This window comes from Accipiter gentilis, chromosome 5, assembly GCF_929443795.1.
Source record: "Accipiter gentilis chromosome 5, bAccGen1.1, whole genome shotgun sequence".
NCBI lineage: Eukaryota > Metazoa > Chordata > Aves > Accipitriformes > Accipitridae > Astur > Astur gentilis.
This window is the reverse complement of record NC_064884.1, coordinates 15,010,771-15,028,650: the sequence shown is the minus strand read 5'-3', so window position 1 is coordinate 15,028,650 and position 17,880 is coordinate 15,010,771. Positions and strand designations below refer to the sequence as shown.

General features: G+C 46.2%; 1 protein-coding gene across 4 annotated transcripts in view; it reads left to right on the top strand.

Moving 5' to 3' along the window:
- Nucleotides 1-6,997: 6,997 nt before the first annotated feature.
- Nucleotides 6,998-17,880, top strand: part of PAK5 (p21 (RAC1) activated kinase 5) — an 89,702-nt gene continuing 78,819 nt past the window's right edge. Inside the window, exons 1-2 of one of the 4 annotated variants that reach the window (XM_049801217.1) lie at nt 7,001-7,114; nt 10,786-10,923. In XM_049801217.1, the coding sequence (XP_049657174.1) occupies nt 10,845-10,923 (79 nt within the window). In that variant the 5' untranslated portion in view covers nt 7,001-7,114; nt 10,786-10,844. Of the gene's footprint in view, nt 7,115-10,785; nt 10,924-17,880 lie in introns of those variants that run through there. The other 3 variants (XM_049801221.1, XM_049801219.1, XM_049801220.1) reach the window with 3 other exon arrangements.

Sequence of the window (17,880 nt, the reverse complement as noted above, 5' to 3'; positions counted from 1 at the left end):
CTGAGCACTTTGATTTATTGACGTGCTGTGAAAAGGCAGTTAAGTTTTACAGTCAGCCAACCCTGTGAGTCCAGATCTTCTGAAACAGAAATTAAAAGGTAGCCTCCCCGTCTCACATGTGTGAAGAAGGACTGATATTTTCAAAGCACTCTTGTGTGATGGTGACCATCAGATCTGCTGGTCACTCATTCTCTGCTTTGGGGTTGTGGCTGCTTCTGCCCAAAGGGCTGGAGCAGATATAACTCCCCAGGGAGCTTCACCAGGAGATATACACAATTGCAGGGTTCAGTCTGTGTTAGACCCCAAAACCCACCATCCCCAGGCATAGCCCAGAGGACCCAACTTGGAAGGCTTGAGCGCACAGCCCTCTTCCACAGCCAAGAGGTGGTCAAGAGGTTATTGCTGGCTATCAGAGGCTGCAGTTCCTTCCAGCCTGTGATGCCTTCTGCTCTCTAACCCACCACCACCAGCGGATGACCAAGAGAGCACTGGCAATGCTGCAGAGATTGTTTTTGCACCATGGCTACAGAGCAAGAGCACATGAGATTTGATGCCTTGCAGCTTTTTGCTCTTCGGGCCTGTAGATCAGTGTAGCAGGAGATGGTTTGTCTCATGTCGAATAGCTGACAGTGGGCCAGTTGGCAGACCCTGTGCAGGGAGGCCTGTGTTAATAGCAGAGTTGGGGTTGATGCACGGCGTTGCTAAAATGGATTGACAGATTTGCAGAGAGCAACTTTCATGCATCCCATATGTTGCTTGGCTTCCTCTGGGTGACTTAAGAAGAGGTGAAAAAATCTTTTGCTGAAAGAAAGTAAGAGTATTTGTATACTTGGCTGTTTTTAAGCATCTCTTTTTCTCCCTCTAGCTTGACCTGATGTGGTCAAAAAAGAAAAAGGGTGTTGATTCATCATTTTAGAAGCATGCACAGATGCCTTAAGTAACTATAGTTTCCTGTGGCCCTAACAGCAGGCACAGGAAAGTTCCCATAAAAATCGAGAAGTTCTGCTCTCTAAGAAATGCAGCCCTGACTTGGATTGTCAAAGATACACGCTGCTAAACGGCATGGTAACTGCTGGAGTACTCTGATTTACACCTGAAAGATTCGGCTCATTATCTATAGCAGAACTTCCCAGGAAGTGTGAAATTTAACCTTGAGGTCAAACAAGAACTTTTCGGAGCAATCCTATTTTTACTTCTCTCTGTTTCATTAAGGCAAACATGTGCAGTACAGACCATCGGTCCTGATGAAATGCCATTGTTCAATGCTGAAAAAATGCACATTTGATCCAGTTTGCATTTCCTAAAAACTGTGTTATTGATTTGACAATATATTTTTCCTTGGAAAAAAAAAATCTGCAGTTATTTATTCATTCTTGCCCCTTGGTGAGCTTGCTACCATCTGTTTTTCTTGGCTTTGCATCACCTTTTTTTTTTTTCACTCATTCTTCTCCCACTGTGCACCACTGAAGGACTATACTATACATTATCTCATAGCCAAATTATGCAGGGTATTGTAAACATGTTGTAAACTTTGCCAGCTGCAAAGTCAAGGGCTCTGAGAGATCTTGCTAAGCACTGGAAATGGTCTTTGAAGAAACAAGGCAGCCTTTTGGAAGTAGATTTGCAGGGCAGTGTGACTCAAAGGTATAATACTGCTTTTGCAAAATGCTGGGGGAAGAAGAGGAGCAAATAAATGTGTTCTTGAATCCCTGTAGCTTTATCATAGAGGCCAAGAAGTCCCTGAAACAGTATCTGCTCAGCACCCACTGATAAGACACAGCATGGCTCCTGCACGCCGATGCCGGGACCTGCGGGCTCTGTGCCCTGGCGGGTGGTAACAGGGATCGGAGCCTGATATAGCCCCAGCACCACTGTAATTTCAGTCAGGACAGGACGATGCTCAGGGCACGTTGCAGGACTGAAGCCCCTACACATCCCAGGGTTATCCCTGGAGCTGGAGCAGCAATGTCCTGCAACCAGCGTCCTGGGAGGATGCAAGCCACAGGGCATCTCGCACTTTGCATTGCAGGGTTAGGGCCCATTGCTGCCCTCGGAAAGAGGAGCTAGGGGGAAGAATCAGAGGTGTGTGAGGATAAGTCTGTGCAAATCTACAAGAAATATCCCTAGTTATAGATCTTTGTGTATCTTTTGGTTGTTGAACAATAAGGATATTGGCAGTAGCAATACCAGGCATTCCAGAAATCATGCCTCAAAAATATGCAGTAATTTTAAAAGTACCTTTATGAGGTTTAGTATCGGTTCTGTTTGTCTGTCTTCTGGTGACTGATCTTGATGCAGCGAAGGTTGTGCCGTCAAGCTTTCATCCCATGGTACACTTCCAGAATGGGCAGAAATCTCTGTCTGGGAGACACAAAACTTATGCCCAGGAGCTGGGAGTGCAGGAGGAACACTAGTCAGCACAGAAATAGAGGTTACGGCGACCCTTGCAAATAGGGAGAGAGGCCATGGGGTTGTAGCAATGCACTCTGCAGGGAGCAATCCCAAATTCCATGAAGTCAAGAGGACTAGGAAGCAATGTGGATTAGTGGACCACAGGGAAGAGCCTGTTTCTGTGGACAGTGGGCATGTAAATAAATACCTGGATGGACTGATGATACGCATACAACCCTCAGTGAAATGCAGTTTTCTACATTTGCTGTGAACTCATTATAAATGCTTTCATGCTCAGATTTTGACTGATAAGAAAAACAAAGTCATCTTAAGTTTAGGGGAGATGTAAGGTGGAGCTATGAGAGTAACTGCTCTGGTACCAGAGATGTGGCCCTTAAACGGTGTTTTGGAAAGAGTCCAGGGGCTGGACGGGAGCACTGTGGTGCTTGGGGTGGCACAGTTCCGCTCCACCCAGCATCCTTCGGCCGTCCTCCCCATGCAACAGCGTGCAGCCCTCAAAAGGCTGCTGGCTGCTGAGAGGAATAGCTGGACAGGACGTTCGTTTACAATATTTAGGGAATTCAAACCCGCCTTTTAAATTATCCCAGCAATACTTCATCTTCCTCTCCAACAGTTAGCGAAAAGGATCACAAGTTCAGTTGTACTTACATAATGTGGCTGTGAATATCCTATGATTTATTGCCCTATTCCTGCTATTTTTATAGGGTTAAGAGCTATGGGGAGAAAAATTGCTTAGCTTGGTGAGATGTATTTCTTTTTGCAAAGGAAGGACGAATTTCTTCCAGCCCTGGAAGTATTCTTGTGAAAGCTATTTCTTCTCTGAAGAGTCTTTTATTACTATTATGAGCTTACATTGATAGGCTTGCACTCTCATTAAGGGGCACTGATTTAAATGAGGGGCTTTAATCAACAGTTTTCATCATGATTTAAATCAGCTAGCAGGAAACACAAAGTTGATTATTCAAACGACTCTTGTTCTTCATTTGTATTTTTAAATTATTTTCCTAAGGAACAACTGATACTTCCTTGCTGGAGCCTAGTGCTCTCTTTTCACTTATGATCAGGACATGCTGTTACCGTATTTATTTAAGAATCTGCATGTTAAGTCTAAAGTTACTTAACATTTTTCATTTTATGTGCCGAACTGATGGCTGATGCCTCTACTACATGACTAATTTTAATGTTAATTTGTGTCAAGGTGCACTGCAGAGCAGAGTAAGAAACATATATTAGCTACTGTGCTCTAATTTAAATCACATCATAAATATGATGGACCGGTGGGGTAAGGGGAAGAATACAATTTTCAAAACTTATGCTGCATTTGAAATGGACATTTTGAACATGGGAAATACTACGTCTTGACAGCAAGGTGGGATATTTCTAATCACCAAATCCTCATAAAGATTCATACGGGGGAAAGTGCAATTGCCTGCTCTCTCTTTCACTTCAATCCCTGATGGTTTTTGAGCAAACTGAAGGGAAGAACATCTTTCTGTGCATCCTGAGGAGAAATGGGTCTATATGTAATGGACTTAGAGTCTCAAGAACCTCCTGATCCAGGTGGTTCAGCAAATACTTCAGTCACTGAAGTGGCTTGACTTCATCTAAAATATTTATGGATTTATTTCTACTTATTATAGTATTACAGTGAAACTTAGGCCATAATGTTCAGTGCCATCGATTCAGTTTTAATTTAAAATTATTGAATTTTTTAAAAATAATGTAGATTAAAAAAATTAATAATCCTATGCTCTGATTTTTCAGGGGAAAGGACATTTTGCATTCTCACCCTCCTTTCTTTTGCATCAACTCCAGCTCAGTGCAGCTGCAATGAGTTGAGTGGTCATATTTCTGATTCATACTACTGTGTGTAAGAATAAGCCAAAACCAAAATGAACCTTTTTTGAAAAGCTTTGGGCTTTGGGGTATATGTATGCATATATCCAGCTATTTTTCACATCAAAGAGATTAAATAGTCAAGCATCCTTTGGGTAGTTCAGTTGACTTTATTGGAGAAACTAATGCCCAAGTCAGGTATCTGGTTTCTTGTTGGCTTCAACCATCATGACAGAGAGTCTGGAGCTCTCTGGGGATACACAGGATGGGATTTTCCAATGCCGATGGATGCATCCACCTCTCTTCGGTGTGAGTCTCAGCAGGTTCACTTTACGGAACCTCTCTGCCACCCCTTCTCCCAGCACCATGCTGGATGCAGGGGGATTATTGCTACCTCCCTCCCTCAACGCTCTTGCAATGGTGCAGTGCCTCTCTCTCCCAGCCCTGCAGTTTGGCAGTCGTCAGCCCGTTTTGCCAATTCACTGAGACAATTTCCTACAAATCACACTTGAGACTAAAAACAAAACAGCAAAGACTTGATTCCTTTTTTTTCCCCTGCCAGAAGCCATATGTACCATGCCAAGACGGGACACGCAACACCTTGCATTACAGGCACACGTCATTCATGCTGACTCAGAGCAGGGAAACCTTCACTGCCTCATCCCACGTTATTTCTAGTCTGATGCACCAGGGAAAGGCTTCAGCTTTGCATTGAGGTCTAAGCCAAGTTGTTTTTTTCTTCTTTAAGTTAAAGTTTTAGCCTGGCTTGGGGTTTTTTGGGCGGTTTCTTTTTTTTTTCTTTTTTTTTCCGCAGAAGCCTGAACATCCTTCAGTGGCTACTGATTTCAAATTATACTTGTGGCTGCAAAGCCCACAGCAAACCAATGGAAACCAGGAGCAACAGAGCGACTTCAACAGTGGCACCCACTCAGAGTGGCCCTAACCAGCCTGCGTCTGAGTTTCACATTTAGGGGCTCGAAGTTGTGGCCCAGGGCTTCTGAATAGCTTTATGCTGTATTTTTGACTGTGTTTGTCTGTGCCCAGTCTCCTTCCCAGCAAGGAGAGAGTGCCCCTTCTTGTGCCGGTGCTGCCCATTGCCGCCGTGTCTGGGCTTTGAAGCCAGAGCAGGCACTTTGCCGTGTCAGCAAACGCCGAACACCGTGTGCTGTCAAGACCAAAGGGAGCTCACTTCATCTCGCAGCATTAGGTAGAGCAGTGACTGAAGGGAAAGTAAAGAAAATAAGGTAGAAGCAAATATTATGGGTAATGGAAGAGCACATTTTTAATGGATTTTTTTTTGTTGTCGTCGTTAACGTAGGGGTTTTCGTACATGCGGAGACCTGTTTAGACCCCGGGTGAGCGGCTGAGCGCCTTGAGAGCCTCAGCCTTTGCACCTCTCGCTGCCCGTCCCAGCACGGCCGCCCCATGCAGCTCCAACGCAGACCCTTATCTTCAAGCCGTTCCTGTCGTATCCTCTCTGCTCCCGCCATTCGTAGTGTGGTTTAATTCAAATGTGCATCAGAGAAGCTAGAAATGACATTTACTTCGACATCATTAAGTACGAGATCGCCCCTCTCCCATGCAGGGCTGTATCAGTCAAGCCAGCTTCAGGTCTTCTCCTCCCAGGAATCTGCTGCAGGTACGTCCAAAAACCACTTTGCCATCTGCGCTCAGTGTTTCCTGGCGGGGATGGTTTATGGTCCATCACCTCCCTCCTGAGTTAGCACGTGGAAGGACCGATATGTACCTTTATTAAAGGCAATCTTAATCTTTCTTATGGAACATTATATAAAAACGTAGGCTTCGAGCAGCTTTCAGAGGCAGGCACAAACTGCTGGCAGTAATACACCTAAATTGCACGGGATATACGGGGTTTGGCTGTTGTACTTCTCCGACTGCTTCCTCCCATTGCTTGCCTTAACCAGCTTTGTTCCCAGCGCCTGGCCATCGCTGGGGGAGAGCTCATGGGTAGCAAAACTTGTCGGAACAGTTGTTTGTATATATATTTATATGACTGAGGTCCGAGTGCAGAAGGAAGTGGGTGGGTGGATTCCCCGGGTGGATGCCCAGATGCACGGGTGGGTGGATGTACAGGCATGTAGGTGGATGGATGCGTGGGTGGATAGGTGGATGGATATACGGGTGGGCGTGCGGGCGGATGGTTGCCGAGTTGCGGGACGGGTGGGAGCGTGGATGACGGGGGGCGGATGCGGATGGGAGCGTGGATCGGTGCACGAGTGGGCAGATGTGTTGGTGGGTAGCTGGACATACGGGAGCATCAGTTGGTGCACGCACGGGTGGGTGATATGTGGGCGTACGAGTGCACGGGTGGGTGCACAAGTTGGTGCGTGAACGGGTAGGTGGGTGTCTAGGTGCACGGGTATGTGCATGAGCGGGTGGGTGGGTGCCGGGGTTGGTGCTGGCGTGGGTGGGGGGCGCGTTTGGAGGATGTGTGAACGGGCGGGTGGACAGACGGACAAAGTCTCAGGACAGACGTTACGGACAGGTGCGCAGCCGCTGCCTCCCGCTGCGGAACGAGCCCGCCTCAAGCGCGCCACCGCCCCGCCCCGCCCCACCGGCGCGTGCTTCTCGGCGCGGAGCGGCGCGCAGCCAGCGCGCTGCTGGCGGGGCGGGGCGGGGCCCTGCTGCCGGCCCGGCCCGGCCCGGCGCGGGGGCGGTGCCGCGCCCCGCCCCGGCTCGGCGCGCGGGGGGCGGGCGGTGGCGGCGGCGGCGGCGGCACCTGCGGGCCGGGCCGTAGGGAGCGGTGCCGAGCCGAGCCGAGCGGAGCCGAGCGGCGGCCGCGGCCCGGATGTAGCCGGCGCGGGAACATGGCGGTGGGGGCGGCGTGACGGCGGCGGCCGCCGAGGTAGGGGCGGCTGGAGCGGGGCGCGGTGCGGTGGATCTGCGCAGGGTGCGAGGCGGAGCGGAGCGGCGCGGCGCGGGCGGAGGCTCGACCTTGCGGGGCCGCGGGCGGGCGCGGCGCTCCCCGGAGCGCGGTGGGGGCCGCCGTGCCTCCCGCCCGCCCGTCCTGGCAGCCGGTGCCCGGTTCGGCGGAGCTGGAGCGGGCCGGGAGACAAAGGCACGGCCCGGGCATCCTCTTCCCCACCTGTGCGGAGCGGGCTGAGCCGCGGGGGCTGCCGTGGGCGGCTGGCGCAGGGAGAGCCGGGCGCTCCCGGACTCCTCTCCTGGAGGGCTCCCGAAGGGTCGGAGTAGGTGATTTCGCTTTAAATACCTTGTCGGGGTTTCCCACAACAATGGCCCTTTTTTTGCCTTTTTTTTTTTTTTTTTTTAAGCATTCTGATTCTTGTCAGGCGTTCTTTCCAGTGGAAGTTGCTCCCAACTTTCCGTGCATATCATGTGCTTTGGGTTTCACCCGCCAAGCAGGTGCCCAGAGAGATGTACAGCCGCTCCTGGAAATGCTCGTGCACGCACCTATATAGCTCTGCTCACTCTCATGTTTTGCATGTAAAGGGTTAGAAATGCCTGCAATCGACTCCGTTCTTCTGTCTGTGTTCGTTAGCCTTAGGTCATCGTAGCTAAAGAAAATGAGCTGCATGGTGACTGCTGTGCTTGAATAATGCTTGAGCCTCAGACCAGAGGAGAGGTGCTTTTTTCTTGGTATCGATCAGACCTTGAGAATTTCTCACCAACAAGCCAGCGGCATGCAGGCTGCCTTTCTTCCTCTTTGTTACACACCAGCCCCCTGTTAACGTAAAGAAACAATGGAATTTTTTTTCTTCCCAAATACTCGGTGTTAGACCAAATGGGCTGTTGTTGCCATTAAGTATAAAATTCCCATTAACTCAAGAGGGGCCAGCAGTGAGACCACCCTGCTCTGGTAGCCTTCCCCTTCACCGTAGAATATTTTATATGCTTTTGCATTTGCAAAATGAAGGAAGAGAATTGGTACCTGTGTTGAGATAGATCTCTGTGGTCCCTGCTGCCCAGACGGCACTTAAGGAATCATCGCTTCTAATTTATTGCCTTTATTGTACCATGAAACTTTAAATAACGCAGCTGAGGACTACCATAGGGAGCCGCGCTCCCCTGCCCTGTGCAAAAGCTGCTGTTGATGGCTGTGAGCATCGCTGCTGCTGTTGGGGACAGACCTCTTGTTGCGTGGAGGATGCTTCTGGAGGTGTTGGGGAATCGCTCTGGCCGTCTGCTGAGGATGATGTTTCTGATGAGGAGAGTGGGTTTAGTGTCGCTTGCGGGGCTCCCTGGCCATCTGCACCCCTGGGAGCGAGGTTGAGCAAAAGCTGCAGAAGCTTCTCTGTTCCAGTTTGAGGTTCATAAAATGGCCCTTTGCGTTGCTTATTTCTTCTGGCTGAAGTGTTACTGTTTGTGCTGCACAGCAATTACCAACACCTTGATCCCCCCATGGTGAGCAGCTGCTCTCCTGGTTTGCAGGTGGGGATGGAGGGGTGTGGGCAGTGGGGGGCAAGGCACTGGTTTCAGAGCTGCTGCTACTGGGCTGGCTAAAGCTTTGGGAGTTACTCATTGCAGTTTGCCTTACTGGCTGTTTCTGTGGTTTAGTCACTGTTTTTTGGTTGTAGTTTCTTTCAGGTTGATGGAAGGTCTTTGTTCAGTGTGGAATTAAGTTTTTGTATTAATTGGAGATAAACTGAGTAAAACCACGGTTTGAATTGAGGGAAAGACTCATTCTCGTGTGGAGAGTGCTGAAGCTAAACTTTCTTCTTCGACCTGCTTCAAACATTTTTACAACTGGTTTTGATCCAGGTGAAACGGCACTGTCTAGCGGAGATGAATTTTACTCAGAAGATTTTAGACCAGTCTGCCATGGTCCTGCCTCCCCTTGGTGCAGAAGCTCTGAGTCCCATTACTCACTCTTGCAGGTTTTTAACCTTATTCCAAGGAAATGAGGGCTGACCAGTCACTGTGAGTGTGCACACCTGTCATTCAGCTGCAGTGACTGTTGAACCATACTTAACAGAGGGGCTCTGAGTACTCATTTCTGTGTGGAGAAGTGGTAGCACAGAGAGGAGACCGTGGCAGTCCTGTTGGGGAGAACCCCTTTACAAGTCATCAGCGAATCCCCTTGGTGACCCCCCACGAAGCCAGACCTAGTAAATCCCATTGCTTGTTCGATTCCCTTGTTACTTTGGCACCCCTATTCGCTTCCCAGTGGCTTTTTTTTTTTCTGGACATCTTCATCAATCACAGATATTCACAGTAGGTGAATATTTGGCTTTCAGTGAAATCTCAGCATCCCAGTGGCTGATTCCAAACCGGGAATGTGTAACGAGCAAGGTTCTTGCAAAGCATTTTATTTCCCAACTATTATTTGCCAAAGTAACAGTTACTTTGGCAACTATTCCTTTGAAAACTAATATTTGGGAAATAGAATGCTTTGCAAGAAACGTGCTCACTAGTGTCAACTCCTGCTGTCAATCAGCTGAGAACAAATTTTTCATGGTGCTTAGTTAACAACATTTATGAGTTTTGCCTTACTTGCCTCATCAACATCATCTCTGACCCCAGATTTGCTACTGAAATAGGGGAGGCAGACTGTTCTTTTTGACATCACTTGGGGTATATAATTTGGGTTTAAAGCTGAGTTCAAGGAGGACTCCAGCTCGTGTGGCTGAAGCCCAAGAGGTGATGCTGGCACAGATCTGTCAGGGGTACTGTGCTGTTTCAGGGAGGTATAGGAGAAAGAAGAGGAAAAACAAAGCAGAAGAGTGCCTGCATCTCTGCTCCTCCTCTCTGATCACCCTCACATTTGACACTTAAATCCAATTATTGCTTTGAAGCTGCTCCAATTAAGAATCTGAAGTGTTGGGCATCTTCTTGTTCAAATACATAAATTCACTCCGGTTTTACTGGCTTACTTTGCAAAAGCTATAAACAGAAGTCTGCTGTGTGGTGTGCATTGAAACTGCTAACAGGTGTTTGTGGGTACCAACAGCTGAAGAGTTTCTGAAATACACATAAAGCTCAAACAAAAAAACTCTTGCTGAAATACCTCCTTGGGATATCCTGCTCCTGGCGTTAGCATCTCTGACTCATGGTACTGTTTGGCCATCCTGGTGGGGTTTCTGGGGCCATCTGTGTTTTGCTTCTTGCTGAAGTCAGTGGAGTTGGTCTGTTGGGTCTGCTGCAGGGTTTGGCTACATTTCCCTGGGTTTTGGTGAAAGCCGAGCGAACCCTCTGCTGTCAGGGTGGGATTGTCGGCGACAGCAGCCAGGTAAAAACTAGAAACACCACGATGGAAACTTCATGTGGTTGATATCCCTCACACCTGGAGGGCATACACTTTTTACCATCTTGCAATTATACTCTATTATTTTTTCCCATTAATTCTAATCTATTAAACGTTTCTATACAATCTTACTACTCTCAATAGCTATTTGAAGCATGAAGGGTGTTTTACTCAACTATTTGCCCAAAAAATGGATGGCACAACCAATAGAGCCTCAGTTCCTGTCGTGTCCTCCCTTGTAGCTTCTCTGGTGTCTGATATGGGTTTGTCTCTTGCTTGGTAGGAGCTTCATAGCGTATCTCCCTTCTTTCCAGATACAAAGCTTGATATTTTTGAGACGACTTCCCCCCACTAAATTCAGCTTCAGCTGGTGATGAGGTGCATCAGAGCGCTGTCTGATGCGCAGCACAACTGCATTGGCTTCATTATCAAGGGAAAAGAGCTGAAAACTGGTAAGTTTCAAAAATGTTACCAACTGCACAAAACCCCAGTTAGTTATGAGGCCATTTAAAAGACAACTCCCCCCAGCCCCGCCTTAGAGCAAATTTCAGTGCATTCTAGTGATATTTAATGTTCAGGTAACTCTGCGTAAGCCTTTAATTCATTAGGCCATGGAGATTCACTGGGGACTTGCTGTTAGTGCTGGTGTTTCAGCCTGCCTGTCACCAAGCCCAGCAGGGCTTGGCATTGTGTTTGGAGGGCTCTCCACATGACGAAGAAAACAAAATACTTTCTATCAAAATGAATGTTTAGCTTTTGCTTTTCTTTTTTCCGTCGAGAGAAACAAAGAGGGCAGGACTGTGCCCAGGGCTTCAGGGCTAAGACCTGCCACAGCGTTTGGTTCTCGCATGCTTCAGCCATGCCTGTTGAAAGCAGCCGTCTTGCAGCCCTGGCACAAAATGTCGGCTTTGAGCCAAGTCTTGTGCCTTAAAGGTTCAAGGATTATCCCTTTCCAAGTAGTGCCTGTGAGTGCAGTGATGTGAGAAGCACGTGGTCCCATCGTGTCGTGCAGAGCCAGCCATGATATATGAAACCAGCTATTTTGCATCTTTTCCAACTGTGGGGTGTTTGGGTTTTTTTCTGGGCTGTGTAAGAGTGCTACTGCTTTTGGAAGGTTCATCTAGTGGAAGTACAAAGGTAATTACATTTCAGAGCAGACAGAGCTTGAATATCTTTTAAAGTCAAACCAATCAAACAAAAATGTGTGAATCAAGTTTAGCTCTTCTCCTCTTACAGGCTGGGCTGCCATTTCCTATTTCTGACCTTTCTTATTCCCTAAGCAAAGCTTTTATTAAAACATGAGCTCTATATACCAATTAATATTTATATCTCACGAACCACCAAAATTGGGGTCCTAGTAGGGCTGGAGACTGTAAGGACACGTAGTAAGATATGTTTTTCACCCTGGGGAGCTTATGGCATAAGGTGTACCCATCCTGTTTGTACATATGCCATGTGCCAGGGTGAGGATAGCCAAAGCGTGCAGGGGCAGAGTGGTGTGACTTGCTCAGGGACACGCAGTGATGGAGAGCAAAAGTGAAATCCCAGCTCCCATCATTTTCCTTCTGGGCCATCCTGGCTTTGCTTTGTGTGCCAGCTCTGCTGTTAAGAGTTTGCTGCTAGCGAACGGCTCTGCCTGCAGCAGGACACGCTGTTCTGGTGTTACAGGAGTGGGAGCTTTGATTTTTCCTGAACAAAGGTGCTCTTCCAAAAATAGGTTAAGTCAAAGAACTTGGATGCCAACAATAGCAATAGAGATTTTCCATTTTCCGACTGTGTTTGAGATTTATTGTTCCTTGCTGGAGGCAGCTGAAAAAGTAAGAGATGCTGTAGCTATAGGCAAGGGAATAGTGGAAGTAGACATACACCGTCACCTCTGATGGAGGAAAACCACATGTATCAGATATCACTGTAGAAATACACAATAATGCAAAATAACAATGTTAAAAAAATGTACAGTGTCACTAAACCCTTACCTTAGCAAAAGTTTCGTTGCTTTCGTAGCAGTTAAGGTACCCCAGAAAGGGAAGGGTGGAGAGATCCCTGGTGAGAGAGGACAAAAGAAATGCCAACAAACAAAAACTGGAACGAATAAATGCCACAAGCATGATCCTGGTGATAGCCCCTATAAACCTTTCATTGTGACAGGCTCTGCTGCGTGTGAATAATTCACTCTTCCTAAACTGGTGGCAGTAAAATCTGTATAGTGGCTTTCCCCTACGCCTTCATACAGGTTGTTCAGGTGACAGTTGTTAAAACTTAAGATTTCTCTCATGGGATTCTCCATAGAAATTTTTATATCGTTAAGTTAAACTCCAGCTTTCCCATTCCCCGAGTTAGATGCATGCACAGAAGACAGAGCTAATTACTTGCACTGCAGCTATTTAAGGCACTGGGCTGAGCATGGAGCTAGAAGTCAGGAGGCACCGTGGCTCTAATCCATGCTGTGCTGCTGGCTGAGCCACCTCTGAGAAGTTATTTAACCTCTGTGTGCCACTGCTTCCCTCTGGGTAACAGGAGGGATTATGATAATTGCTTTTGAAAAGCACTTTCAGGTGTTCGGCTTTATTTTTTTTCCTAAGGCGCAGAACTATCTGGTCCTGAGCTGAAGAGGCTCAGTCTGTCCCGGGAGGCTTTTGGTACTTTGCAGGATTAGAAAAACAATGCTTAATGCCTCATCGGGCTGTTTAGGCCATGTAAATAAATACATTTAAAAGATTTTTCATGAATCTTCTATGCATTACTCACGGAAGGGCTCTTGGATACAACTGAAGGACATAGAAATGAGATATTGTTCACAAGGGTTGTTACTGAACTCTTCGTGAAATGTAAGTAAAATGTCAGAATGCTTAAATGGTTTATTTTTTCAACCAAATCCTGCCTTCTCCACAGAAACCTGGGGTTACCTCTGTTAAATTTGTCTCTACCTTGAGTTAAAGACGCCAAAGGCAACAGACTTGATGCATTTCTTGTAGGATTTGGAGGGTATTTGGTTTTGTGTTCTATAGAAAAGGCTGATTTTCTAGGCTGAAGAAGTAGGAGGGTTTTCACGAGAGCAAGATGAGCACAAAGCAAATGCACCCTGAGCTGTGCCTCTATCTCAGATTTTGAAGCATCCAGGAAAGAATAATGGTGCACGAATTTGTCTCTCCTCTTTTCCAAATAGCAAAACTTCTTTCTATTTATGCTTTGTGTCACAGGGAAGAAATAATCAAAGGGCAGAAAACCCCATGGCTGAACTGCAGCTGAGACCAAAGTGTTAATGAAAAAGTTTTTTGTGGAGCACAGTGCTTTTAGTGGGGTGGCTGGTTGGGAAGCACCATCTGCCATAGGGTGTGCCGGCAGTGTTTGGGGAAGCAACATTACTGGGGATTTTATGTTGGAAACATAAAGTTTAGTGTGCTACTGGAAGTGCTCCAGTGCCAAGGCCATGGCTGTAATCTAAGCCATCAGCTGCTCTAGCAAAATCTCTGGGTGCTCCCATGTTTTATGTGGGAGCTTGAAATGATGCAGCCTAAAGCCGGGGAATATATTGCATCTTCCCGGCACGAGGGATATGGGCCCCATAAGCACATGTTGAGAGAGGCTTGGCTGCCAAAATAGTTTAGTGTTGCTACGATGCTTGCAGGTGGTGATTGCCTTTTAAGTTCTTGCTCTCTGTTCTGACATTTTTAGGACAATAAATGAAGGATGAGAAGTAGAAAAGCAAACAAATTAGAAAAATCCTGTGTGTGGATATCTGTAATTGCATTCGTGTAGCTCAGTGGAAAGAGCCTGTCCTACTGGAATTCAGGGGGGGCTTGGCAGTGAATAAAAGTAGTTATTGCCAATAGCTCTCATGCCAAAACTGAGTATTGATGACAGGGCTCAGCTTAAAGCAGGTGCCATAATACATACCCTAAAAACTGCTCTGGGGAAACACATGCAAAACCATGTGCCTTGTGTGCCATGGAGGATTTATTCGTAGGGGTGAGACAGAAGAAACCTTCACTTGGATGGAGGTGAGAGTCAAGTCCTGGTCCTGGGAAGTGAGAGAAATGCTTTACTGAGGCAAGGCTTTTATTAGGGGCACTCTAATGAGTGACACTTAGGTGTGTCACTCATTTTTCATTATATTAGAGATACAATACTGAAATTACCAAAAATGCAACAGCCATCCCACATCTGTGCTTTCCCTACCCATTCTCTTTGAGGACCAGTTCTTAGCACTGTGACGATTCAGAGAAAAATAAGTAGGGTTTTTTCAAGTACTTAAGAAGTACAAGGCATGAGGTAAATAATCTAAACACTGATGCAGAGCATTGCCAGCTGAAAAGTGACTTAAAATCTCTTAACATGCTAACAATAAGTGGATTTTTTTCCTCCTTTGGGGGAGACGAGTACAGAATGTGCCACCAATCAGCAGGGCTGCTTCCTTCCAAGAGAAAGGTTTGCTAGAATGAACTCAAAGCCAGAGCTTCTTTCTTCTTGGGCGATCCGGTCTGAATTTGGACATCACCAGTGCAACAGATCTCTGGGATTGTGTGTAATGTGAGAAACCTGATACCTCTGTGGCTCACATTTATAATAAAACTTCTGGTTGAAGAAGCATTTTGACTTTTTCCTCAGCATCTGGTAGGACTTGGCCCACAGTATTTTGTTGTTGCATTTTTTGTGCAACAACCTGATGCTGCTACTTGTGAGAGACCTTTAACTGAGGGTTACAGAGTTTCTGGGTGGTTTTGTTCCATTACTTTTGCCATTTTTATTCTAACTCAATTTGTCTTCTTGTTTACTTTGCTCTTTGGTATCTCTCTCTTACTGATGTAACAGCATCTTGCTATTTCTCTTCAATTTCCAATTCTCTGTAAGAAAGAAAAATAGTCAACTGTCCTGATTTAGCTAGAAATTAAACTGCAACTATTTTTTTCGTGGACTTAATGAGAAAATTGGTGATAATTGCTAACTAATGCTTTTTAAAGACTTTTTTAAAATAGGTGAAAGGCTGTCAAGCTGTCAGTCAAGACAAAGATTGGATAATGCACTGTTCCCCTGACAAGTTCCCTTTATTACATTAGGCATCCACTTCCCTCTGTAAATTTGAGCTACTCGAAATTTGCCCTTTAATGTTTACTTTGTCTATCCTTTCTCAGTATTATTTAAGTACTATTAGTATACCTGTACAGAATAGTCAAATAGATATAATAATCTTTAAAGAAAAATAACTTTAAGGTGTGATTAGCTTTGCAATATCATGGTATTCTTCAGCGTTTTTCTAATATCTCACCCTGTTGCTCCATGTTGCACCCACCTGCCCTTGCTGTATCCAGTAACTAGCCTTGGGTCAGGCTCTAAAATGTGCAGGGTCTGGCTTTGATGAGTGTGTTAAAGCCAGGCAAGTGTGAAATTCTGAGTTGCATGAATATTTGTGGTCCTTATGGACCGTTTCTCAAGACTTTTGCCTATAACATACGGCATTTAATTTTCTCTTTATTTTCTTGTTAAGTAAATTTGGGGAGCAAATTGGAGATTTTCTTGCAATCCCCTGATTCCAGAGGCATGGGGTTTTCAGAGAAACTGTTAAAACAGCAAGATTCATAATAAAAGCAGATACTGGGCCATGCCGAGTAGTGTCTTTCCACAGTACCAGCTACTCTCTTCATGGTTCTGGATTTAAAGCACCATGAAACAGAATTTATCTGAACTCCAGGCACTTGCTGGCATTGCATGTAAAGCACCCCAAATGTATGAGGCTGGTGCAAACCGGAACAGTCTTCCTTCCCAGACCATTCCCCCACCTCCAACAGTATTTGCAGGTTGAAAACCATTGCCTTCCATGCCACCAAGATCTGGAGTTAGCATGTCTGTAGCAGGATCTGCTGCTCAGGCTGGGCAGAGGATGGAAAGCCACTCTGGCACAACGTTCCCATCCTGCTGGGAGAGGAGGTACCAGTGGCAGCACTATGAAAGGACTAAGTGCGGTATTGATTTTGATGTAAATAACGCTAAAAATTGCCATGATGTCATAGCAAAGCATTGCAATCGTCATGGCAAATGATGAGAAAAATAAGAGTATAGAAATAACTATCTCCCTTGGCCCTCAGATAAATCAAAGCTTAGCCCTTGACCTCCCATTGCTCACTAGCCCAGAACGTAAATCCAAGGGTTTATCATTAAGCTTAACGGGTCGTAAAATCTGGGCTATTTTGGAGGTAGTTGCAGAGATTTGCAGCCCAGGCAGAGAGCAGGCTCTAAGCTGCTGGGTCTTGTATAACTAGGTAAATAGCAAGCTTCAAATAATACTATAAAGCTATCAAATGTAATAACTAATGCAGTCAGGCAAGTGTTTGGGGAGGGTAGCCTTGCTGATGACAAGCTTGCCAATGAGGACCATAAGAGGCCCCGGTTTAAGAAGACCTATTATGAACAAGTTTAAGTCCCTTTTGCTTTACGGGAAGTCAGTTATGTGCATCCAGTTTGGTTCATGTGTAGCCCTTTTATTTTCTGCACAGCAATGCTTTCTTCACTGTGGGCCCAAGAGAGCAAGCAGCAAAAAAACAGAAACAGAAGCGACCGACAGCTTGCTTACTTTGTCATTGCAGTTTAAATATTTATGACAGCGCTTCACAGCATGCTAGTAAATGCATGATAGCATATTATGTAATAGTAATAAAAGTTTAGAAGTAGAAGACTTCACTACTGCCCTTTGCTAGTAAATCTTTGCTACCATCTGTAGTGAGGCCGTGTAAAGGCCATGCCACTTTTCCCCCAGTTATTCTGTGTGAAATGGGAATTAGCTCTTCACTGGCATTTGCAATCACATGTTTTTTTTAAAATTGCTCTCCATCTCTTATTCAGGCAAGACTTTGGTTCAGGTCAGATTCCTGTAAAAGTTGATGGCTCTGAATTCGCGAGTGAGCAGCAGGTCTTTGGGTGTGTGCAGGGAAATGGACAGGGAGCAGCTCCCTCGGTGAGGGAACCTGGGAGGAGGGGATTTGGACTGTGAGTCTTTTAGGTTAGTTAACAGTTCAAAGTACCTTTTTTTTTTTTTTGAAAGAGTTGTAGAGTATTGATTGCCATTTGTACTGTACTGCTCCAGTGAGGGGGATTCTCAGGAAATTATATGCAAAGTCACTTGTGCCTGGACTGAGGATATCTGAGTTGGACTAAAGTTTGGGATGGGTGGTGCAGCTTTCAGGGGAATTTACTGCGAAGTGCTGACAATGAAAACGGAAAGCTAATGTAGAGTTGACTTTGGGACAGCGAAAAGAGTTGACTTTGGGACAAGAAAGAAGGTAGCCCATCAAAGGAGGAGTCTGTCTAGGAAACCTTATGTGTCTGGCTGCTGCCAGGGCCCGTGTTGCTGTGATTTGGACGACGTGCCATGGTGGGACAGGGCAGAACCTACCCCTGACCTGGACAGCCAGTGG